The 19,620-nt window shown below is 32.7% G+C and overlaps 1 protein-coding gene across 2 annotated transcripts; it reads right to left on the bottom strand.

Annotated features, from left to right (window-relative positions):
- Positions 1-913: 913 nt before the first annotated feature.
- On the bottom strand, positions 914-19,619 carry koi (Sad1 and UNC84 domain-containing protein klaroid). 2 transcript variants are annotated; one of them, XM_023166811.2, is made up of 5 exons: positions 19,448-19,619; positions 19,007-19,172; positions 18,063-18,314; positions 14,622-15,121; positions 914-3,304 (listed from the first exon to the last, which is right to left on the bottom strand). In XM_023166811.2, exons 2-5 carry the CDS (start codon positions 19,147-19,149, stop codon positions 1,914-1,916), a joined length of 2,286 nt encoding a protein of 761 aa, XP_023022579.2. In that variant the 5' UTR covers positions 19,150-19,172; positions 19,448-19,619; the 3' UTR covers positions 914-1,913. The 2 variants fall into 2 exon arrangements, with proteins under 2 accessions (XP_023022579.2, XP_023022580.2); XM_023166812.2 differs by having other exon boundaries at positions 19,007-19,183.
- Between the last annotated feature and the right edge of the window lies 1 nt (position 19,620).

Below are 19,620 nucleotides of genomic sequence, written 5' to 3' on the forward strand. Positions count from 1 at the left end.
TAGAAAAGGTTTTAAATACACAGATCTGTGAAACACAAGTTTCCAGAAGGATAAAAAAAGGGGTTTTTCAAAAAATACTGACATCTCTTGATTTCAGTGTGTAATTCACTCAGCTAATGATACTACTTTTTTGGGAGTAAATATCTAGAATTCAAATATAGATAGCCTAGAGTACTACCAGCAAACATTTTTTTTTAATTTTCATTCAGTCCAACTTGGAATCCAGATATAGATAGTTAATACATGGCCATGAGTACAATCAGTAAATATTTTTTCAATTATTTTCATTTAGTCCTTTGGCAATATCAATGTGTACCCTAAGTAACCGATGTTTGAGATATAATGATCTATATATATTTAGATAGAAAAAGGATTTTTTCTTAAAATTTACCACGTGGTACCGGAAAATTTTCTTAGTCCATTAAGTACTAGATTAGTTAGTATGATGATACTAACTAGGTTCAAATATTGAATAATTTAAAGTTTGATGGCTAATAAAGACTTGAATATTTTTTGATGGCTATCTGAACATATGGGGTTAAACTCCACACCAACTGGCCGAAATAAAGCCTTTTTACTGACTGAAGACCCGAGAGAATTTCAACCCAAAACGGTGGATATTTTTATTTTTCATCTATCAGAGCTAGTGCCACAATCCATTGCGAATCGTGGTTCTCTAGTTTGTGCCTGAATACCCAAAAAACTAGAGTGTATCTAGCCTCTGAACTACTGTTGAGATCCTCCCTGTTGCAATTTCCTAGGTGATTGCTCTTCTATTGGTCAACAACCCAGATATACTCCGAATAAGTGGAAATTCAGTTTCATTTGCTCCCGAGAACCACATTTCCTCGCCATACAAACATCACCCATGTTCGCCATCAATAAATATGTAAACAGTAAAAGATATATAAAATTTGCCAGGCACTTGATATTTTATTTATTATAATAATAATGACACGTCTCAATATTGTAAAATAATTATCTACCTATACAATACCTAATAATAAGTTAGTATAAATGGTTTCCACCAAGTACAAATATTTTAAAATGTGCAGCAAAACAAAATTTATCTTAATAGTCACTGCGATTAAAACTGGTTATACAAAATGTGTGAATCATTCGAACTTATCAACTAAAATTGCATAGAACTTTCAAACAGGACAGTTTCCATCTTTTGTTAGTAGATAGTAATAACATTCTTATTTTTATCCTTATTATACTTTATACACCATTCAATGTGTTATTCAATTAATGAAATTAGTTAAACTTAACAACTTTGGTAAACTGGAACATCACTGTGGTTACTAAAGAAAAGCATTGTGCAAAAGTGCAAAAATATTTACATCCATACATAATTTTTAACCCTCTATCCTTCAGGTACCAAAAGACTTGATAGAAGCCTGAAAATATATTTTATTTTCAAAAATAAATTAGTCCTGTAATGAATATTTGTAATTCCCAATATTATTCGGAATACTTATAGGACAGTCTACTTAAGACATTCAGGTGAAAATGGATATTCACGGTAATTTCTTATCATAATATGACTTTCAGTATTAGCTACAATGAACTGATGACTAATGATTATTATCCAAAATATCTTTGTACAAAATGAACCATGATACATTATACTATACATATTACATGTTTATTGTGTTGATACTTTTGATTTTTTTCGTTATTATCGATACATAAAATGTTGAAATGAAAAAGAGTTCTGATATGAGAATTGCAGAAAATATCCAAGATGACAATAATCGTTTGAGCCAACTCTATTTATTGCAAACATGCAGATTTTATAACTTAAGTACTAGAATATTTTATCTCATTTAATCTCTTACGATCGATCTCACATATTGAAGGAAATTTTTTTTGTTGATCAAACAATCTACTGAAAGTTGCTGTATGAATTTTTAAAAATTAGATTTTCCATGTACCCTAAACCTGTAGAGACATGTATAATTGGGATTACCCCAATTTGATAAAACTCTCAACTCAATAATTTCAAAAATATGTCCCACATTTTGCACTGGGAAAAACTGCAACGATTCTTTGTGATCTTCATAAACATATTCTCCCAGTTTCAATGGTTCCTTATCATCTTGATCTGTCAGTCCATATACTTCAAATTGTTTTGGGGCTGAATCGATCTCACCATTTGGAACTAATAATTTACTTATATGCTCCAGAGAAAAAGCCTCAACTTTTATACGTTTTGATAACCTTATGACTGCAAAACCGGGAAAATTTTGAAATGCCCAACATTCGCCTGGATTTATACTAGGTGTGATAATTGTTCTTGGAGAATTCACAGGATACCATAAAGGAACACCCAAAACTGATACAACTGCTTTTCCATAGTGATAATTTTCTGTACATCTAGTGGTCAGTATTTGTCCACCCATAGTTTCCATAGCATAATCCACAAGACCTGTTTTGTCTGCATCATATATTAATAAGGCATTTTTAACAATTCGTTTCACATGTTCTTCTGATATATTCGAAACACTACTGGTTTCTTTCTTTTGATGATCAGTTTTTGTTCCATCATTATTCATTTCTAATCTTATGTTTTCACTGATAGTATCTAATAATCCCATACTATTATCTTCAATTGAACTGGAGAATGTTGAATTAAAGTTTGAAGTTAGGTTAATAAGCTGACTGTCTAGATCTTTTTTCGCTGTACAAATAGTATGCAAATAATGATTGAGGCCTTTCTGGTTTTCAATAAAAGCTGCATCATTTAATAGATCAATTAAAGCTAGCTTGATGTAAGCTTTATAGTCACCAATTGGTTTTCTACAACATCTATTAAGATTATGATTTAAACGTTCGATATTTTTGATATTATCTGCTTTGAACTGAGATACAATTTCATTGAGATCCTCTTTTCTGCTTTTCTCTATTTCTTGCATATCTTGTTTCAATTTATAAATTTCGTTTTGAAGATCATCAATGATTTTTTGCTGACTTGTTAGCAAGTTTTTACGAGCAAGACTTTCTTTTAGCATTTCGTCGACGTTATATTTTTCATTCAGAGACTGATATATCATTTCAAATTGTTTGTCAGTCAATTCGGAATTCAACTCAGCAGCAGAAGAAAAAGCCATATGGCCTTTTTGAAGTATCCCAACTTGGCTATCCACTAAGGGTTCATTTAATGCAATGTTGTCATCTCTTTGTGAAGGCACAGAGTTCCCAGGATAAAGAAGCATATTCTCAGGATAAAGCGACTTGATGGAGGTGGTGTTGGAATAGGCCTCTTGAAGAATTCGGCCAAGGTCCTTTAAAAGGCAACAACCTGAAAGTGATGCGGTAACCTTTCAATTGTATCTCTATACATGTGATATAAAATGAAAAGTATAAACCACAAGACATTAAAATTTTGATATACGGGATGTAAGAAAATCAACTCTATTATATTCGTCCCGTCTTTCACTGCAAGACAATCAGTTGAAACCAAGCCAAAAAAATATAATTCGCGATCCAACACGATACAGCGCTGTTTCTAATCGCGACAGTGGTGCATTGTTGGACTCAACTGTACTCAACCTTCCATTTCATTACTTTCCCATTTATTAATTTTATAAGTAAGCAGAAAAATCAATCTATACCCATCAACAACAATATACCCATCAACATTCACGATGAAAATGATAAACAGATGACTGCCTCGGAAATGGCTGAGCAGTTTAACATCAATTTCACTAGAGAACCATTTTCAGTAAATCATCATTGAACTGGATTATTCAAAGTTGAATATGCCACTGTAAAAAAAGTCGTTTTTCCTAAAGCCAGTTACACCTGTAGATGTTAAAATATTGATTGGTAATTTGAAATTTTTCAACTCAAGTGGATTTGATGAAATATCAAATAAGCTACTAAAAAAATCGTATGCAGGTTTATGTGAGCCATTGGCTTTTCTCATCAATCTTTGTTATTTTGGAGGAATTTTCCCAGAATGTTTGAAGTTGGGTGTCGTTCTGCCATTATACAAAAAAGGTGATTCTGATGACTTTTCCAATTATAGAGCCATCAGTTTATTGTCAAGACTCTCTAAACTCATTGAAATGGACATCACTAATCAACTCTCATCATTCCTGTGGAGTCAGAGACTGTTATTCAGAAATCAACATGGATTCTGTAAAAATATGAGCACAGAATCTGCTTTGTGTGATTTTCAAAAATGTCTTTCAGACAATCTTGACTTTTCAAGAGCGGGGATGCCGCTAAAATTATTTGAATCATATTTGAATGGCAGAAGTCAGGTTGTTAGACTGAATGAAGTTCTGAGTAGTTACCGTGAAGGTGTACCTCAAGGATCTGTATTGGGACCTTTATTGTTCAATATATTTGTAAATGATATAATCAGTCTAATGGAAAGAAACCAAGATATAAAAATAGTGTGTTTATGCAGACGATACCAATTTACTAATTTTTGAAAAAAGCATAGACATGTTACTGAGTAAAACTGGGAGAATTTATGAAGAGATATCATTTGATGGTCTTGAAAGAATTGTCTGTTACTGAATCACAACAGTCTCAGTATTTTTTGGGCGCTCCAAAAAAAAGATCAACTGTGTTATTCAAAAATACAGAATAACAAATAACTTGTAGTGATGAGGTGAAATTTTTGGGAGTAATTTTCAACAAACATCTGTAATGGGCAAGTCATATAGAACTATTGTCTAATAAGCTGAGGAGTAGTTGTTACAGCATAAAGTATATGAAAGACCACTGCAGCAAAAATGTCTTGCTTATGCTGTACTTTGCACATTTCCTCTCCCATATGAAGTAAGGTACACTGATTTGGGGAAACAGTGCCTGTATGAATAGAATCTTCATTCTTCAAAAATACGCAATTCGCATAATGGAAAGTATTGATATGAGAACCAGTTGTTAATACTTTATAACTCTTGGTGTATTAACAGTTTACATTTTATATATACCGGAAGTTTGAACTAATATCTATAAGAATAAAAATAAGTTTGCAAAAAATAACAATCATTGCTATAACACCCGTCATAGAAATCTCTCGCAGCCTGATTTTTATCGCATATCTCTGTGCCAAAAAATTTTTTTATTGTATTGATTGTAAGCTCTATAATATTTTTGATGATCATATAAAATCATCCCCCAATGTTCATATTTTTAAATCAAGGCTGAAAAAGATTCTACTTCGTAAGTGTTGTTATTCCACAGACGATTTCTTTTTATGATGTTGATTTTTGATGTTTTTCATATATACATGTATACGTAAATTTGTGATTGTTGACATGTCCTTGTTCAATGTACCGATGTAACTGAAATATTGACGTTTTTAATCATTTATGATTAAATTATTATTAAATTATGTGCATTGAAATGATGAAATGAAGATTATTATCATCAAGATTTAAGATGAACGAGACTCCCCAAGGCGGTCAGTTGATTGTCAAACGGGTTTCGTGCTGTCTTTCTCTGCAGCTATCACTACGTATTTCTCATACTGCAGCCACACCCATTTCAACAATTTTGTGCCCTCTACTAGTTTGTATAGGTCCCTTGCTGGATGCAAACCATATCATATTAAGCACATAAAGGTATTGATTGTGGTGGAACAGAGTCAATAGAGTAGGTATTGGGTTACAAATTTCCTCTTAAAAAAATACAAAGGAAGATACCAATATGTACAGAAATTTTAAACCCGTGATAATGTGCAAGTGAATGCTGACCAGTGGTTTGATAATAAATTGGTCACGTTACTGGTTACCTTTGGAGGAATTCAACCAATACACACTGTCAAACACTTTTTCGGAACCCAGTAGGAGATAAGAAATGTATAAACTGTCCAGACATTCTCAAAATGTATTATTAAGATAGGGAGTTGATCTGTTGGATAGATCAAAAGTTGAAAAGTGCTCCATTACAATTTTCATATCATTTCTCAGATTGTGTAACTTCTCATCATTCTTTCCAAAGTATAAACGGGGATTTTCAATCACTACTTCATCCAAGCTGAAGAGAAAACTTCACTTTTGAATCAAGCAATCCGAAAATAATACAATGGACTTGAGTATTTTCTATCAAAATGTCAAATCAATTCGAAATTAACAGAGAGTTTCCTCGAACATTGTCACTCAAAAATGTCATTTGACATTTTGTTTTCATTAAACTTGGGTAAATGAATTTTAAACTGAGTTTTTCAATATATATATGTTTATGAAATAGGATTGCATTTCTGCAGAATTGTTCATATCCATGGTGGTACTACAATACTGGTAAAAAGTGATCTAGTTGTTCTTGATAGAGATGATCTATGCAAATTATCACGTCAACTTACCTGTGAAATCTCGGCAATTGAAATAATTGGTAAAAATATCATTATTGCTACTATTTATCGATCTCCCAATGTACAACTTTAAGGGTTTCTTGATATTTCCAGTAAACTACTATTGAAATATGAAAAGTAAACAGTGACTTCAATATAAAAATTCAATAAAGAAGACAAAATTCCTCATGAGTACATAGATCTTCAACTGATGAATAATCTAAACAACACTGTTTCTGAAAATACAACACACAAAAGTTGTTTAGACATCTTAGCGAAAGACATTAATATTCGAGACACATCTCTCTGACCACAGAGCTTTTATTTTTAGTTGTGAATTATCAAAACAGAATAGTATAAAGGAACAAAATATCTGTCGTCTAACTACAGCAGAAGGTCTGGATTTTTTTTTAATGTAATCGAGAACACAAACTGGAGTTTTTTGTATAACAGTTACTTCTGTACTGTATAATACTGAACCCACTACTTATTCTCATAAAAACCAGAAATTATGAAAACTACTACGGTCCAAAATTTTTCAACAAAACTCTACTAAAAGATTCCTGCAAATAATAAAAGAACTGCTAATCAAAAAAGCGTATTATAGCATTGGATAATTACTTTATTTTCGGGGATGAACTTTTCAGTTTGCCCTTCACTACCTTTCAATAGATTCTTAATTGATTTAGCTTTGTTTATTTTTCAGATTGTAGAAGTTCATATACCCAAAAAAACAGTAACAGATTTTTTCATATCATAAATGTTGTAGCACACCACACAACTATTGAGTAAAATCATAAATGAAACACCAAAAAATGTTTAGTAATAATATAGTTTATTCGTCTGTAATACATATAAAAGTATAATAATAATGTATTAGAAAGACATTTTTTGTGGCAGAGTCAATGTTTTTCACTGTTTTTTTGGTTATAACCATCCACAATCTGAAAAATAAACTAAGGTAAATAGTAGAAGAATCAATAAGAAAATAAATATTTCGATATAAAATCTGGAAATATTTATCTCTCTCAACTACCCACACAGTAGGTTCTGGTAAATGCCTGCCGGAAAACAAGTACTTCCCCGGTTAATACCACCGTGGCTGTTGAATAACCATTGTGAGGTATCTTGCGTAGATGTCTCTCAGATATAATTCAACATACAGCGTGGTATTAGCCGGGGAAGTAGTTGTTTTCCGGCATTTACCAGAACCTACTGTGTAAGTAGTTCGGGGAGATGAATATTTCGACATTTCAATTCGAAATATTCATTTTCTTATAAGTATGTATCTCTCCTCGTTACAGTCTTCAGAAATAATGGAGAATCTGCTAATGTGTAATAAAAACTACTGAAGAGTTCAATTGGTCAGTAATTTGTCGTATTCATAAATTTTGCCTACAAATTTAATAATCAATGAAAAAAATTGAATTTCTATACGTAGTTTTTTAGACGGTTGATGTTTCGGAAAATAATTCCAGATTGAGGAAAGTTATGCACCCAAAAATCAGTAAGAAACGTTGAGTTGATGCAATATTTTCAAATAGCCAAGTAATTGTTTGCTTATTTGGAAGATAAAGTCTAAAAAATGTTCAGAGAAGAAAAACTGCACAAATGTTTCAATAATCCACTCTTTACATTTTCCCTAAATGAAACAGAAATATTTTAGTTTTTTGGGTCGTATATGTGAATATTTATATTTTTCTTGGGCTATCCATTACATTTTTAGAGTTTCGTTTCATTTCTTGTGTTGTATATATGTCTGTGAAATTGTATTCCTGTTTTTTGATTTTTTTTTTATATCCATTTTTCACTTTCAGTAACTAGTTACTAGGGGGTATTTATGTTTCTGATATACTATTTCCGAACATAATTTGAATAAGTTCTAATATTTACAACTCAGATTTTGCTGTCCACTCCTTCCTAATACTTTTCAATTTATTGATTTTCAGGCATTTCAAAAGATTGAGTTTCTGAGTTTCAAAACGTTCTCTTTCATATGTAACACGTCACAGTCATGGTTGAACTCATACCCCTCTGCCAAAATATGATTTGCAAAATTGCAGGTGTGAAACTGGTCTTCACATTCAAAAAACTATTCCTATGGTTTTTCATTCTTTGGAAAAAGATTCTCCTCGTTTGGCCAATATAGGGTTTTGGGATTAATAAATTTAATCAAATTCATCAAAAATAGTAAAGACGAAACTTCAGTATATTAGGAATATACAGTGCATTTCTTTAATGTCCCCCTCCCCTTTTATTTTTTGAAGGGGTCAACTCAAAAAATTTAAATTTGGGATAATGAAATTAATGCAATGACAGATGAAACTTTCGATCACCAAGTGATCATCTTCAAGAGAAAGATAAAACTAAAAACTACACAGAACTAAAGCTACTTATACTAATCAGGTACCTCATACAGGTAGGTAATCAGTAATACCACCCATACAAGTGTACAAGTGAAAATACTTTGACTTTTCTTTAGTTTCCATTTCGAATCTGCTCATGAACAGGTCTGCCAGGTAGGGGGACAAGGGATTTCCCATGGCCGTTCCTTCCTGTTGTTCATAAAAGCAACCTTCTACCTGGAAACGATTTTGTTTCATACACAAATTGGTAAGAGAAACGATTCATCGATTTCGTTGTTATTGAAATTATTTTTCCCTAGTAGTTCCCTGAGGTATTGCAAGGTCTGTGGAATTGGGACGCTAGGAAATAATGAACTAACATCAAAAGAAACCAAAATCTCACCTTCTTGCAGAACCATGTTTTTTGTATGTTGTATGAACTTTAAAGAGTTTTTTATACTAAAACCTGGCTCCGCAATAGACAAGGTTTCAAATTCCTTAGTGAGCCACTTCGCTATTTGGTAGGTAGGAGCTCCAATAGCTGACACAATGGGGCGCATTGATTTTCCCGGTTTATGGATTTTTGGGATGCAACCCAACGGTGTCGAAACTATATTGGCCCAAAGAATAAAAAAAAACGGGAATAGTTTCTTGAAGGTGAAGACCAATTGATTATATTATATAAAGCACTAATCACTAATCAGATATAACTAGAAAAATCAGAACCCAAAATCACTACAAAAAACAGAAAATCTACTTTGTTTGGATTCAGTAAATTATTTATTAATAAAATATATGAATATTGGAACGTGATTCAATTCATTTATAGTGGTGGATGAGAAATCTCCGTGATAAAAACATCTTACAGCAAAGATTATTTCCCAAAAAATTTATGAACTATGTTTTTCAAACCGCCCCTTGTGATCTATAAACCCTCCCATAAATTTATTTCCTGTCCAAAGTTGTTATAATTTGTTTTTTTTTTCAGCCTGAATTTTGACTTTCATTCCTCATTATTTGTGTTCATCACTCAAAAAAAATCATTTCATGATTAGTCTTTGCTCTATTTCTATAATCTGAATGGTATAAATGTTCAGTCAGACCCTGCAACGACCTTATTTTTACTGAATATAATTCAAGTAAATGAAGCTGAACACAGAAATGAATTCGAATGATCCTTCACCAAACTCTTTGATCTGAGAATCAAAAATATTCATAACCCAAGTACGGATATCCCATACAAATATAATTAGATTTTGATTTTCAACTTTCTCTCTAGATTATATTAAAATTCTTTCTCAATTCAAACTAAAACAAAGTCAATATGTCATGATAAAAAAGCTAAAAAAATGTGTTATAAATCACATGTGAATCGATTTTATTTTACTAGTAAGCGAGTTTAAGTAAGCAGAGGCAATTTTTCTGCAGTTAGGGTGACATGAAGGGACAAGGGAGACGCCACTAACCAATAACACGTGCAAACCTGAAAGATATTGAGAAATGAATATAAAACAGATGTTAATGACGAATATAAATTATGGTAATACAGATAATTATGTATCAGTGACGGCTCGTGCATTGGAGAACAGAGAAGGCTAAAGTCATAAAGACTATATACACATAGAAAAGCCAGCCGGAGGCGCGAAAATTTTTATGTTGTTGCACGCTTTGCTTAATACGAAAGTTAGGGCATGACAATGCGTAAAAAATGCATGAGGAGCTATGGACTTTTTTTAGTTTGTGAACTATTTAAAAGGCCAGCCATGACGCAGCCCCATCATACGTTTGCGCAATTAACTTTTGCTTAAAATTATAGGTGTCACACATACGAATTAATCGTACGTGCGCTGTGCTGTGCGCCCAGATGAAACATCTTGAAAACCCATAAAACGTTCTACCACATTACCATCTTTGACATATCTAAAAACGATTGAAAGTTGTGATGTACAGGTAATATCGGTATTTTCATCAATTTCCCATGCAAAAAAGAAACACTTTCAATCTCCTTGCTTATATTATCCTTAATAATATATGCCCCACTGTCTATAAGCTCATTTTGGATGGTTTTTGAGGTGCCAGAAAAAACGCTACCGTTTAAAAAAATGCCAAATTGTAAATCATATTTGCCCCATAAAATTAAAAGTTCATTGTAATTGCTGCGATTAATCGAATCTTCGGTTTCATCGTGTCCGCAAAAAGCTAATTCTTGGGAACCCAAATAAATCGTAATATCGATTTCTTTTGAAATTCGACCGAATCTTCCTAACCTGATTATTAAAAGAAATTATGGACTCTTTTTGAGCTGTATCTAAAGCGGTTGCTATATTTTGTTAGCTAAACAATTTTAATTTACAAGACGAAAATATATGCTCCTTAGATTTAAAATGTCTTTCTGTAGAACGAGGTGCATTTTTTAAATCGGAGTATCATATTTTAGACCACGTTTAGTATTCGGTTTGTACGGAAAATAAAACACAGGGCCAACAAAAAAGTTTTTCTCGTTTAATGGAGCCGGTTAACCAATCGCATTTATCGTACCAACTAACATTAAATCCTCGATTTTGTCGATTATCTGATGCTTTAATTGAAATCAAATTTGGTTGAGGCCTTCCCAAAGTTTTAATAATGTAATATGTATTATCATAAGGTGAAGAATTCAAATTATTTGTCAGCAACCAATCGACTATATCGTCAGATTTTTTAATTTTGTCCAACTTATCCATAATAAATGAAAAAAAAAAAAACTTAGCGATAAGTGAAAACCTGAAAACACCTTGAAATTGAAAGAAACCACTTTTTAAATTCAATAAAAATATTATCAAAAAGCACTGCTATAATAAAATACTGCCTGTTTTATACACAAATAATAAATATTATCAAGAAATACCAAAACGATTTACCGAAATATTTTTCAGTCCCGGTCCGTCACGGCATCCCGTCCGAATTAAATAAAAAACAAACGGAGTCGTACACTAACTGAGACCAACTGGAGGCTAGCCTCCTCTAACGTTATAATTTATGCAACTGAAATTACAAATCGGGACGTATGTCGCTGGTTGGATCGGTCTCGTGGAGCCTGTGATTTTTAAAGCGGTCGGAGGCTTGGCTCCCTTGTAACGTATGGCATTTATTATTTTGGGTTGATGGTTTATTCGTTATTCGTTCATGGGCGGTGCGTTTGAGTATTGTTGATGCAGGATACAGTGTGGTACGTACTACGTAGTGAGTGATAGTGTTTTTCGGTCATATTATGTATTTATAACAAAAACTAATAGTAAGGTAATGATACCCAAGCATTTTTAGAATGAATAGCCTCAAAATTTATGGGGAGGCTAAGCCTTCCTTGCCTCCTCTGACGAGCCGCCGTTGATCAAATTTATAAAGTGGTACTCCATTCGAGAATGAGACACTTTCTGAGAAATCCCAAAGATATTTCGGCTGTAATACGTAGAGTAAATGTATTTTCTTGATGATTCAGTAATTTCAAATGAACATAATTAAAAAAGACCATCGATAACGAGGAATGGTATATTTTTTTAAACAATACAATTTATCTATGTCTCTCAACTCGATTTTTGCTAATAAAGCTGGCATAATCAGGAGATGACTATAAAACATCATCCAGTCATTAACTGCCATTAAGGATGATCAACTTGTTGATGGTGACTTGGTTAGCGTCGAGAGAAAATGTTCAGTTCTGGTGTGATTGCCATGCGTTTAGTCATCAACCTACAATGTACTTCTTTCAAATGATATAACTTGAACTGTTAACTTTTATAATAGCACCTAATGAAATGAACACAGTACAATATGGTAAAGCGACATCTAGCCCTAGAGTTATCACAATATCAAGCTAATTATCTAAAAGAACAATTCGTTCAGGCTAGTCTCAACTCACCTACACTGTAGGCTAATAGACTAACACCATCAGAAAACAAATAGTCTCCTGGCTAATACCATGAAGGGCGTTGAAATATATTCGACAGGTGTCAGTGCAGGATTCTCCTGCATATGGCGATACAACTGCCGGAATCGATTTTCAATTATTGGAAATTATGGGAAATCATAATTGAAAATCGAATTCCTTTCAGTGTATCATTCCTCAAACAAGGCTGAAGCGAACGACCAGGAGCATATTTGTCATCGCTCCATCTACCCGTAAATGAGGTACTAACTAACCACATATCCGAATGGCCCAATTCTTTGTATAAGGAAAAAATCTTCAAATATAGTAAAGGGGCATACTTGAACACTGGCTGTAAATCAAATCATCTAAAAGAAAAATTCGTTCAGGTCTACACTGTAGGTGAGTTGAGACTGGAGACAGGAAGGGACAAGGGTGCAGGATTTGCCAACAGCATATGCAGGATTCGCCAACAGCATATGCAGGATTCGCCAACAGCATATGCAGGAATTGCTTCTGTGAAGAATCCATCACTGACACCTGTCAGATATAACCCAAGGCCTTTCGTGGTATTGGCCAGGGGAGTAGTGTTTTCAGATAGGTATCAGTTCATTAACCTACTGTGTAGGTGAGTTGAGACTGGCTTGAACAAATTGTTCTTTTAGATTATTTGAATTACAGCCAGTCTTCAAGTATGCCCCCTTACTATATGTGAAGAATATCAAGCATAACTCTTGGTAGCATAGCATATTATCCACTTAAAATATTTGCAATACTGTTAGATTGTATAATCATAATATCAATAACTAACAACACGGGTAGGTTTCGTTAACCAGAACTATAATGTTGATTAATTTTTTTTTTATTAAAAATATAACAACAGCGTATAGTTCAACATAGTTAAGATACTATAAATATAAAATATATTGATATTCTCCCTAATCAGCAAAAATGCTGGTCTCGGGATTCACATAGCATATTATCCACTTGAAATATTTGCAATACTGTTAGATTGTATAATCATAATATCAATAACTAACAACATGGGTAGGTTTCGTTAACCAGAACTATAATGTTGATAAATTTTTTTTTATTAAAAATATAACAATAGCGTATAGTTCAACATAGTTAAGATACTATGAATATAAAATATGTTGATATTCTCCCTAATCAGCAAAAATGCTGGTCTCGGGATTCACATAGCATATTATCCACTTGAAATATTTGCAATACTGTTAGATTGTATAATCATAATATCAATAACTAACAACACGGGTAGGTTTCGTTAACCAGAACTATAATGTTGATTAATTTTTTTTTTATTAAAAATATAACAACAGCGTATAGTTCAACATAGTTAAGACACTATAAATATAAAATATGTTGATATTCTCCCTAATCAGAAAAAATGCTGGTCTCGGGATTCACAAACATTCAACATGACAAGTGAAACACAAGAACTAGTAAACCACTACAAAGTTCATAGTAGTAACGTATCAGACATATGCCTCGAGGCTCAGATGCTCTTTTAAACTATTGATGAATAAACTATAGCTTGGCAACTCACGTATATGGACAGGTAATTCATTGACGACTTTTATAGCATGTGTAAAAGAATTGTATAATCCTTTGTTCGTTCTTACCATGGTCAGGTGTAAGTCTGGTAAGTCATAAAACTGGTTGTTGACTAGTAGATCGTAGTTGCTTAGTTTAAGTAGATATTTAATTGGGTGTAGTTCAGTCTGTGAGACTGACTGTAAGAAATGTATGACAATGTATGACATATTCTTCTTTGAAAGAATTCATAGGTGCTGTTTTAATATTCAATATTTATATTTGATAAACAGGTTTAGAAATATTCATGTCTCTGAATTTATGACAATCACACCTAAAAACAAGTTAAGTATTAATGAATTGAGTATTGCTCGCAAGTCTTATGAGTGAATTATATAAAAAAGAAATAAATAAAGTAGTTAGGGATCTTTTTTGACAGTCGGTATGACCCCTCTAAAAAAACTGAACAACCAAAAGAATATATAAATATTGTGAATGGACTTACCTCCCAATAACAATAAGGGAACCAGACAAAGAGTAACCAGCCTAGAAGTTTTATTTCCTGTTCCATTTTTCCACAATAGCCACGTATCCATGAGCATAATTCTGCTTGTAAATGTATGCAACGTTGCAAAACAATTGGTTTGGATTCTGAATATGAAGTACAAAGTTGTAATGATGGATGTGAAAGTTGAGACACATATCCTTTTCAGTAGAGTCCACTGATGGTGTATAAAGCTGGTCCTCTTGTAGGATTTGTTCTCATTATTATAATTACTATTGAATAATTGTCTGGGAATACATTCCCCGAACGATTTTGACTCATTATAACGGGACAATACCTCTGTATTCGTTTCTTTATGAGCAAATTCATGTGAACCCTCGGCAGACTGGACTGAGTGTATTGTTTTGCGGGACATATTGGGCATTGCAACAATGCCTGGTGCTAGTTCTATCCGATCCTTAGAGTGTAGTGAATATGTCCAGTCTGTTTTTGGATAAACGCTGAAAAAAAAATGTCACAATCAATAAGACTACTGATTTTGTTTCTAATTGTTGAACTTGTCTGTTTAATAATTTACTACTAACGATATAAGTCTATGACAGAAAAATCATTGGACTGAGAATGTTCAAAACATACATTAAGATGCCAGGACTACCAGGCCAATATCATTTTAGCAAAGCTCATAATTTGACAATAACTCGATTTATATGATGGAATTGGCCGATACTTGATAAAAATCAATAACTAACGTATTCAAAAAACACTTTATTGTGAGATTTTTACTAAATGATTTTACAAAAAAGCAACACGTGTTTTGCTATACAAGTGTTTTTTGAATGAGTCAATAACTATCGTGTGTGAAAACTATTTTCAGGGTTTTTTGGCAATGGTCTGACCTTATATGTGTACAATTAAAGACAGGTAGCCAGATTTTATTAATGTTCATTACCTCTTCTTTTCTATTGAAATTAACCCTATTTTCGAATTTCTATTGCCTCTCTGTATACTCTTGGATAGTAATTTTGTTTTATCAAATATTACTGTCTTTGAATGAGATAATGTGAGTGCCTTCTTTGTTGAGAACATGTTCTGCTACAGCTGATGTGTCGGTTTGTCCGAGTTGACAATTTTTGTTTGTTGAGAGAAATGGATTAGGTTAAGTCAAAAGTGAGTGGGTCTATTCGACACTCCACAGCAACCCGCAAGGGTTTATTGTGGCTCACACCTATTCACACTCAACCAAATGAACCCAGCTTCTTAACGAAGCCGATTAGTTTGTATGCTGAGTGGTCTTTCTGGTCAGATGTTGAGAGTACAACTCTGTCGAACTCTAAAAACCTGATTCAGATCCCAGCGAGGCAGGCACAAAGTATGTGCTCTGCTGTTTCATCATTTTCCAAACAGAGGCGACACACACTGTCTTCCGACAGTTCGATTCTCTGCATATGACGATTCCAACGACAGTGACCTGTGAGAAGACCTGTTAGACATCGTAGTTCATCCCTACTATAGTCCAACAACTGTTTGGTATCAAGCTTCGAAGGGTGACGAATGTATATTGTTTTTAAACGGCAATGTTCACATCAAAATTGCCATTATTGAAGTGACATCAATTCTCACGTTTTCCAGGAAACGCATACTCAATATCCAGAAAAAAATAACGTTTGGGCAGGAATATTGGAAACCATATTGTATTTATTGATTGTATTCCAATAAGATAGAGCACCACCACATTACTCCAGACAAGTAAGAAACTATTTGGATACTACTTTTCCCGGTCATTGGATTGACCGTCGAGGTCCAACAGAATGGCCAGCCCGCTCGCCAGATTTGACACTTTTGGACTTTTTTATGGGGCTATCTGAAGCAAAATCTTGTTGACAAAGTTGATGAATAAATATAGGTAAAACATAATGTAAACTTCAGTATAAAAACAGTGAATAAAAAACCACAAACTATGGTTGAAACATACATACACATAAAACATGCTAAGTTATAGAACTCACTCAAACTGTAATAGGGTCTACTACTCAAAATTTCTTTAATCATTTTCCTGTACTGATTGCTATCAATATTCATCTCTTTAGTGTAACTCGGCAGATGGTTATACATCTTCACACCATTGTAAAATAAGGAGTCCTTGACCAGAGAGTTGCAAGGAATAAGTAATTTTATTTTTTTTTGTGGTCGCTGGTTCAAGCCCCAGGCTGAACGATCGATTTTCACTTGCTATCGCCCAACCCGTGTTAGAAATAACACGTTAAAAGGTAAGATCTCATTAGTCCTTAGCTCGCACAAGTTTCGACTTCTGAGGGTTGTCGTTCGTAGGGGTGCGACAGCTGGTAAACGGAAAAACAGATTTTAAAGAGAGTTCCGCCATTTTGTAGTAGTTGAAGATATTGACATTATATTCAAGGGTTGTGAAGCATTTGTCAGGAGCTTCAAAATGATGTGTCACAAGACACATTACCATTTAATTTTTTTCCCAGATGGCTATCTTGAAAGTTTCATCTGCCAATTTCACTTCAAAATAAAGTATTCATACATTAATTTCATTATCCCAATTTTCAATTTTTTGAGTTGACCCATTTAAAAAATAAAAGGGAGGGGGCATTAAAGAAATGCACTGTATACTCAATATCTTCAAGTGAATATAAATATGTTTGTATTTATATTTTTTAATCCATACTAAATTACCTTCTGTCGATTCAAGTTCTCTGTATTTTATATCTTCATTTCTATTTATATTGTTACTGTTCAATTCAGTTGCAGGTTCTTGAAAGGTTTTTGTCAGCATACTTACTACTAATTAACTATTTATGAGTATAAAACTCTGTCTATGAGATGTAATTATATTCAAACAAAGTATAGGTATTTAATTCATGGTTCGATTGAATTACATTAAAGAAAAGCACTGTATGAACACAACCAGTTACAAAAATATTCAGTAAGAATAATTGAAATGGATGAAATGAAATAGAAATTAAATGAATAGAAAATACTTACTCAATTATTCAAATTCACAAAAACCTAAAATAATATTTGCAAAGCATTCTAACAACTGAATGGCTGAATAAGTTTTTCAAACCATTGATAAAAAGTAATCGGTAACAAAAACTTGGTATTTTTTATTTAGTGACTTCCAATATATAGGGTGGCTGGTGTTAATGGCCAGATATCATTTGTTTTATACTACTTCAATGGATATTAATATTTTTGAAATTTGTCCAGAAATTCTTGTTGTTTGGGCTATGCTTGATTTTGAACTGCAGGTATGTTTGTTTCCCTGTAGCATATAATTTTTTGGTTCATTCTTCAAACATTTATGACAAAGCGTACTAGAGAAGTAGAAAATATTTTTTTATTCTTACTCTTCAACAGCTTTCGACTAAGATCTTAAACCAAATGCCAAAACATACTATTGAAAATTATTCAACTTACTCCCAATATCTTCCAGACTTCTTATATAGATTCAATGCTGATACTTCGTGACTGCCATTTGCTGCTACTCTCGCATCTTCAACCAACTGATTTTTTTCATTCTGAGTTGAAGTAATCTCATTTTCTCCATCTTCAGAAGAGTAATCAGATGTTTTAAACCACTTTCTTGTACTCCTTTCTGAGCGAGTAGATTTTCTAACTGGTTTTTCCATAAATGATGAGACTTCCCCAGATGAAAAGATTTTTTTCGACCTAAAAAAAAACAAAACATCAAGAACTTAAAATTTCAAAAACTACACCTTACTTGAAAAAGCTACTGTTCTAGTAAAACATGTTGTGATATATTTTTCAAATAAAGTTTGTGGAGATCAAATCGTGAGGTATAGTTTTTGAAATTACTATGGATCTTCATCAAGTAACGGCCAAATCAATCAAAAAACTTAAAATTTCATCAGAAAACGTCCATTTTCACAACTTTTTACAAAGATAATCAAAACGATCACATGAAAAGTGATATACTGAAATCAACATTACACCGATGTTCTGCTGAAAAAAAATTCAATCAAATACTGAACAAAAGTAATTTCTTATGGAAATCAGAGTTTTTTATCGACTTGGAAAACGAAAATCACCAGAAGGTTCGATAAAAAATTCAGTCAACTAAAAGCACCCCTAATCACTGGCAAAATGAGATAAGATAAACATTTATACTATTAATGTTCCTAGCTTATATTATCACTTCTTTTGACATTGAAGCACTGAAGCTATCGTATAGCAAAACAAGTCTTGTAAACTGTCTATAGAAAATTAATAAAGTGTTGCTAGAACAATATAGACAATATCTATATCAATTGAAATGTCTGTTTCTATTACACGACCTTTGGATGAAATAAATTACTCTGAAATGAAAGGATTACTAGCAAAATTTATAAAACTATTCATACCTTAAGGCCGTCATCCTTCTTGTAGTTCTCTCACTACTACTTGTCATATAGCTTTCTTTTGCAATGAAATCACCATTAGGGTCTGCTAGAGTAAATGGGGTCGTAGATCTAGATCTACCATTTCTAACATCAGTACCATCCATAATGTTCAGATAATTAAAATGCTCTAAAACACAACTAACTCAAGTCAATCATACATAATTCTGTACTATTTCCCCCCTTGAAGTATTCCAAAAATAGCACAAAAAAGAAAGTCTATTTTAATTCAAAATGAGGGTATTTGAAATTCTACTGCTATTTGTTTATTGTTGTTTTAATTGTTAGTCATTCCTTTAGGAGAAAATTTAAATCCAATTTAAAAACAGGATTTCATTTTTGCAGAAAGTTGAATTTCAATTTTGAAAGCTTTTTGGTAAATTCATGGTATATTTATCCTCTTACCAAAAATTGCATATATATAGTTTTGAATTATGCAGTTATAATAGGCAAAATCATCATATATTTAATACTCCAAATAGTAGTCATCTTCCATAATTGGAAAATTCATGAAATGAAGACTGTATTGCAAATAAAACAAATTTGCATTTTCTTATTCTGTACCATAGAAATAATCA

This window comes from Leptinotarsa decemlineata, unplaced genomic scaffold, assembly GCF_025532065.1.
Source record: "Leptinotarsa decemlineata unplaced genomic scaffold, Ldec_3_MD MMD2_tig00000010_RagTag_RagTag, whole genome shotgun sequence".
NCBI classification, from domain to species: domain Eukaryota; kingdom Metazoa; phylum Arthropoda; class Insecta; order Coleoptera; family Chrysomelidae; genus Leptinotarsa; species Leptinotarsa decemlineata.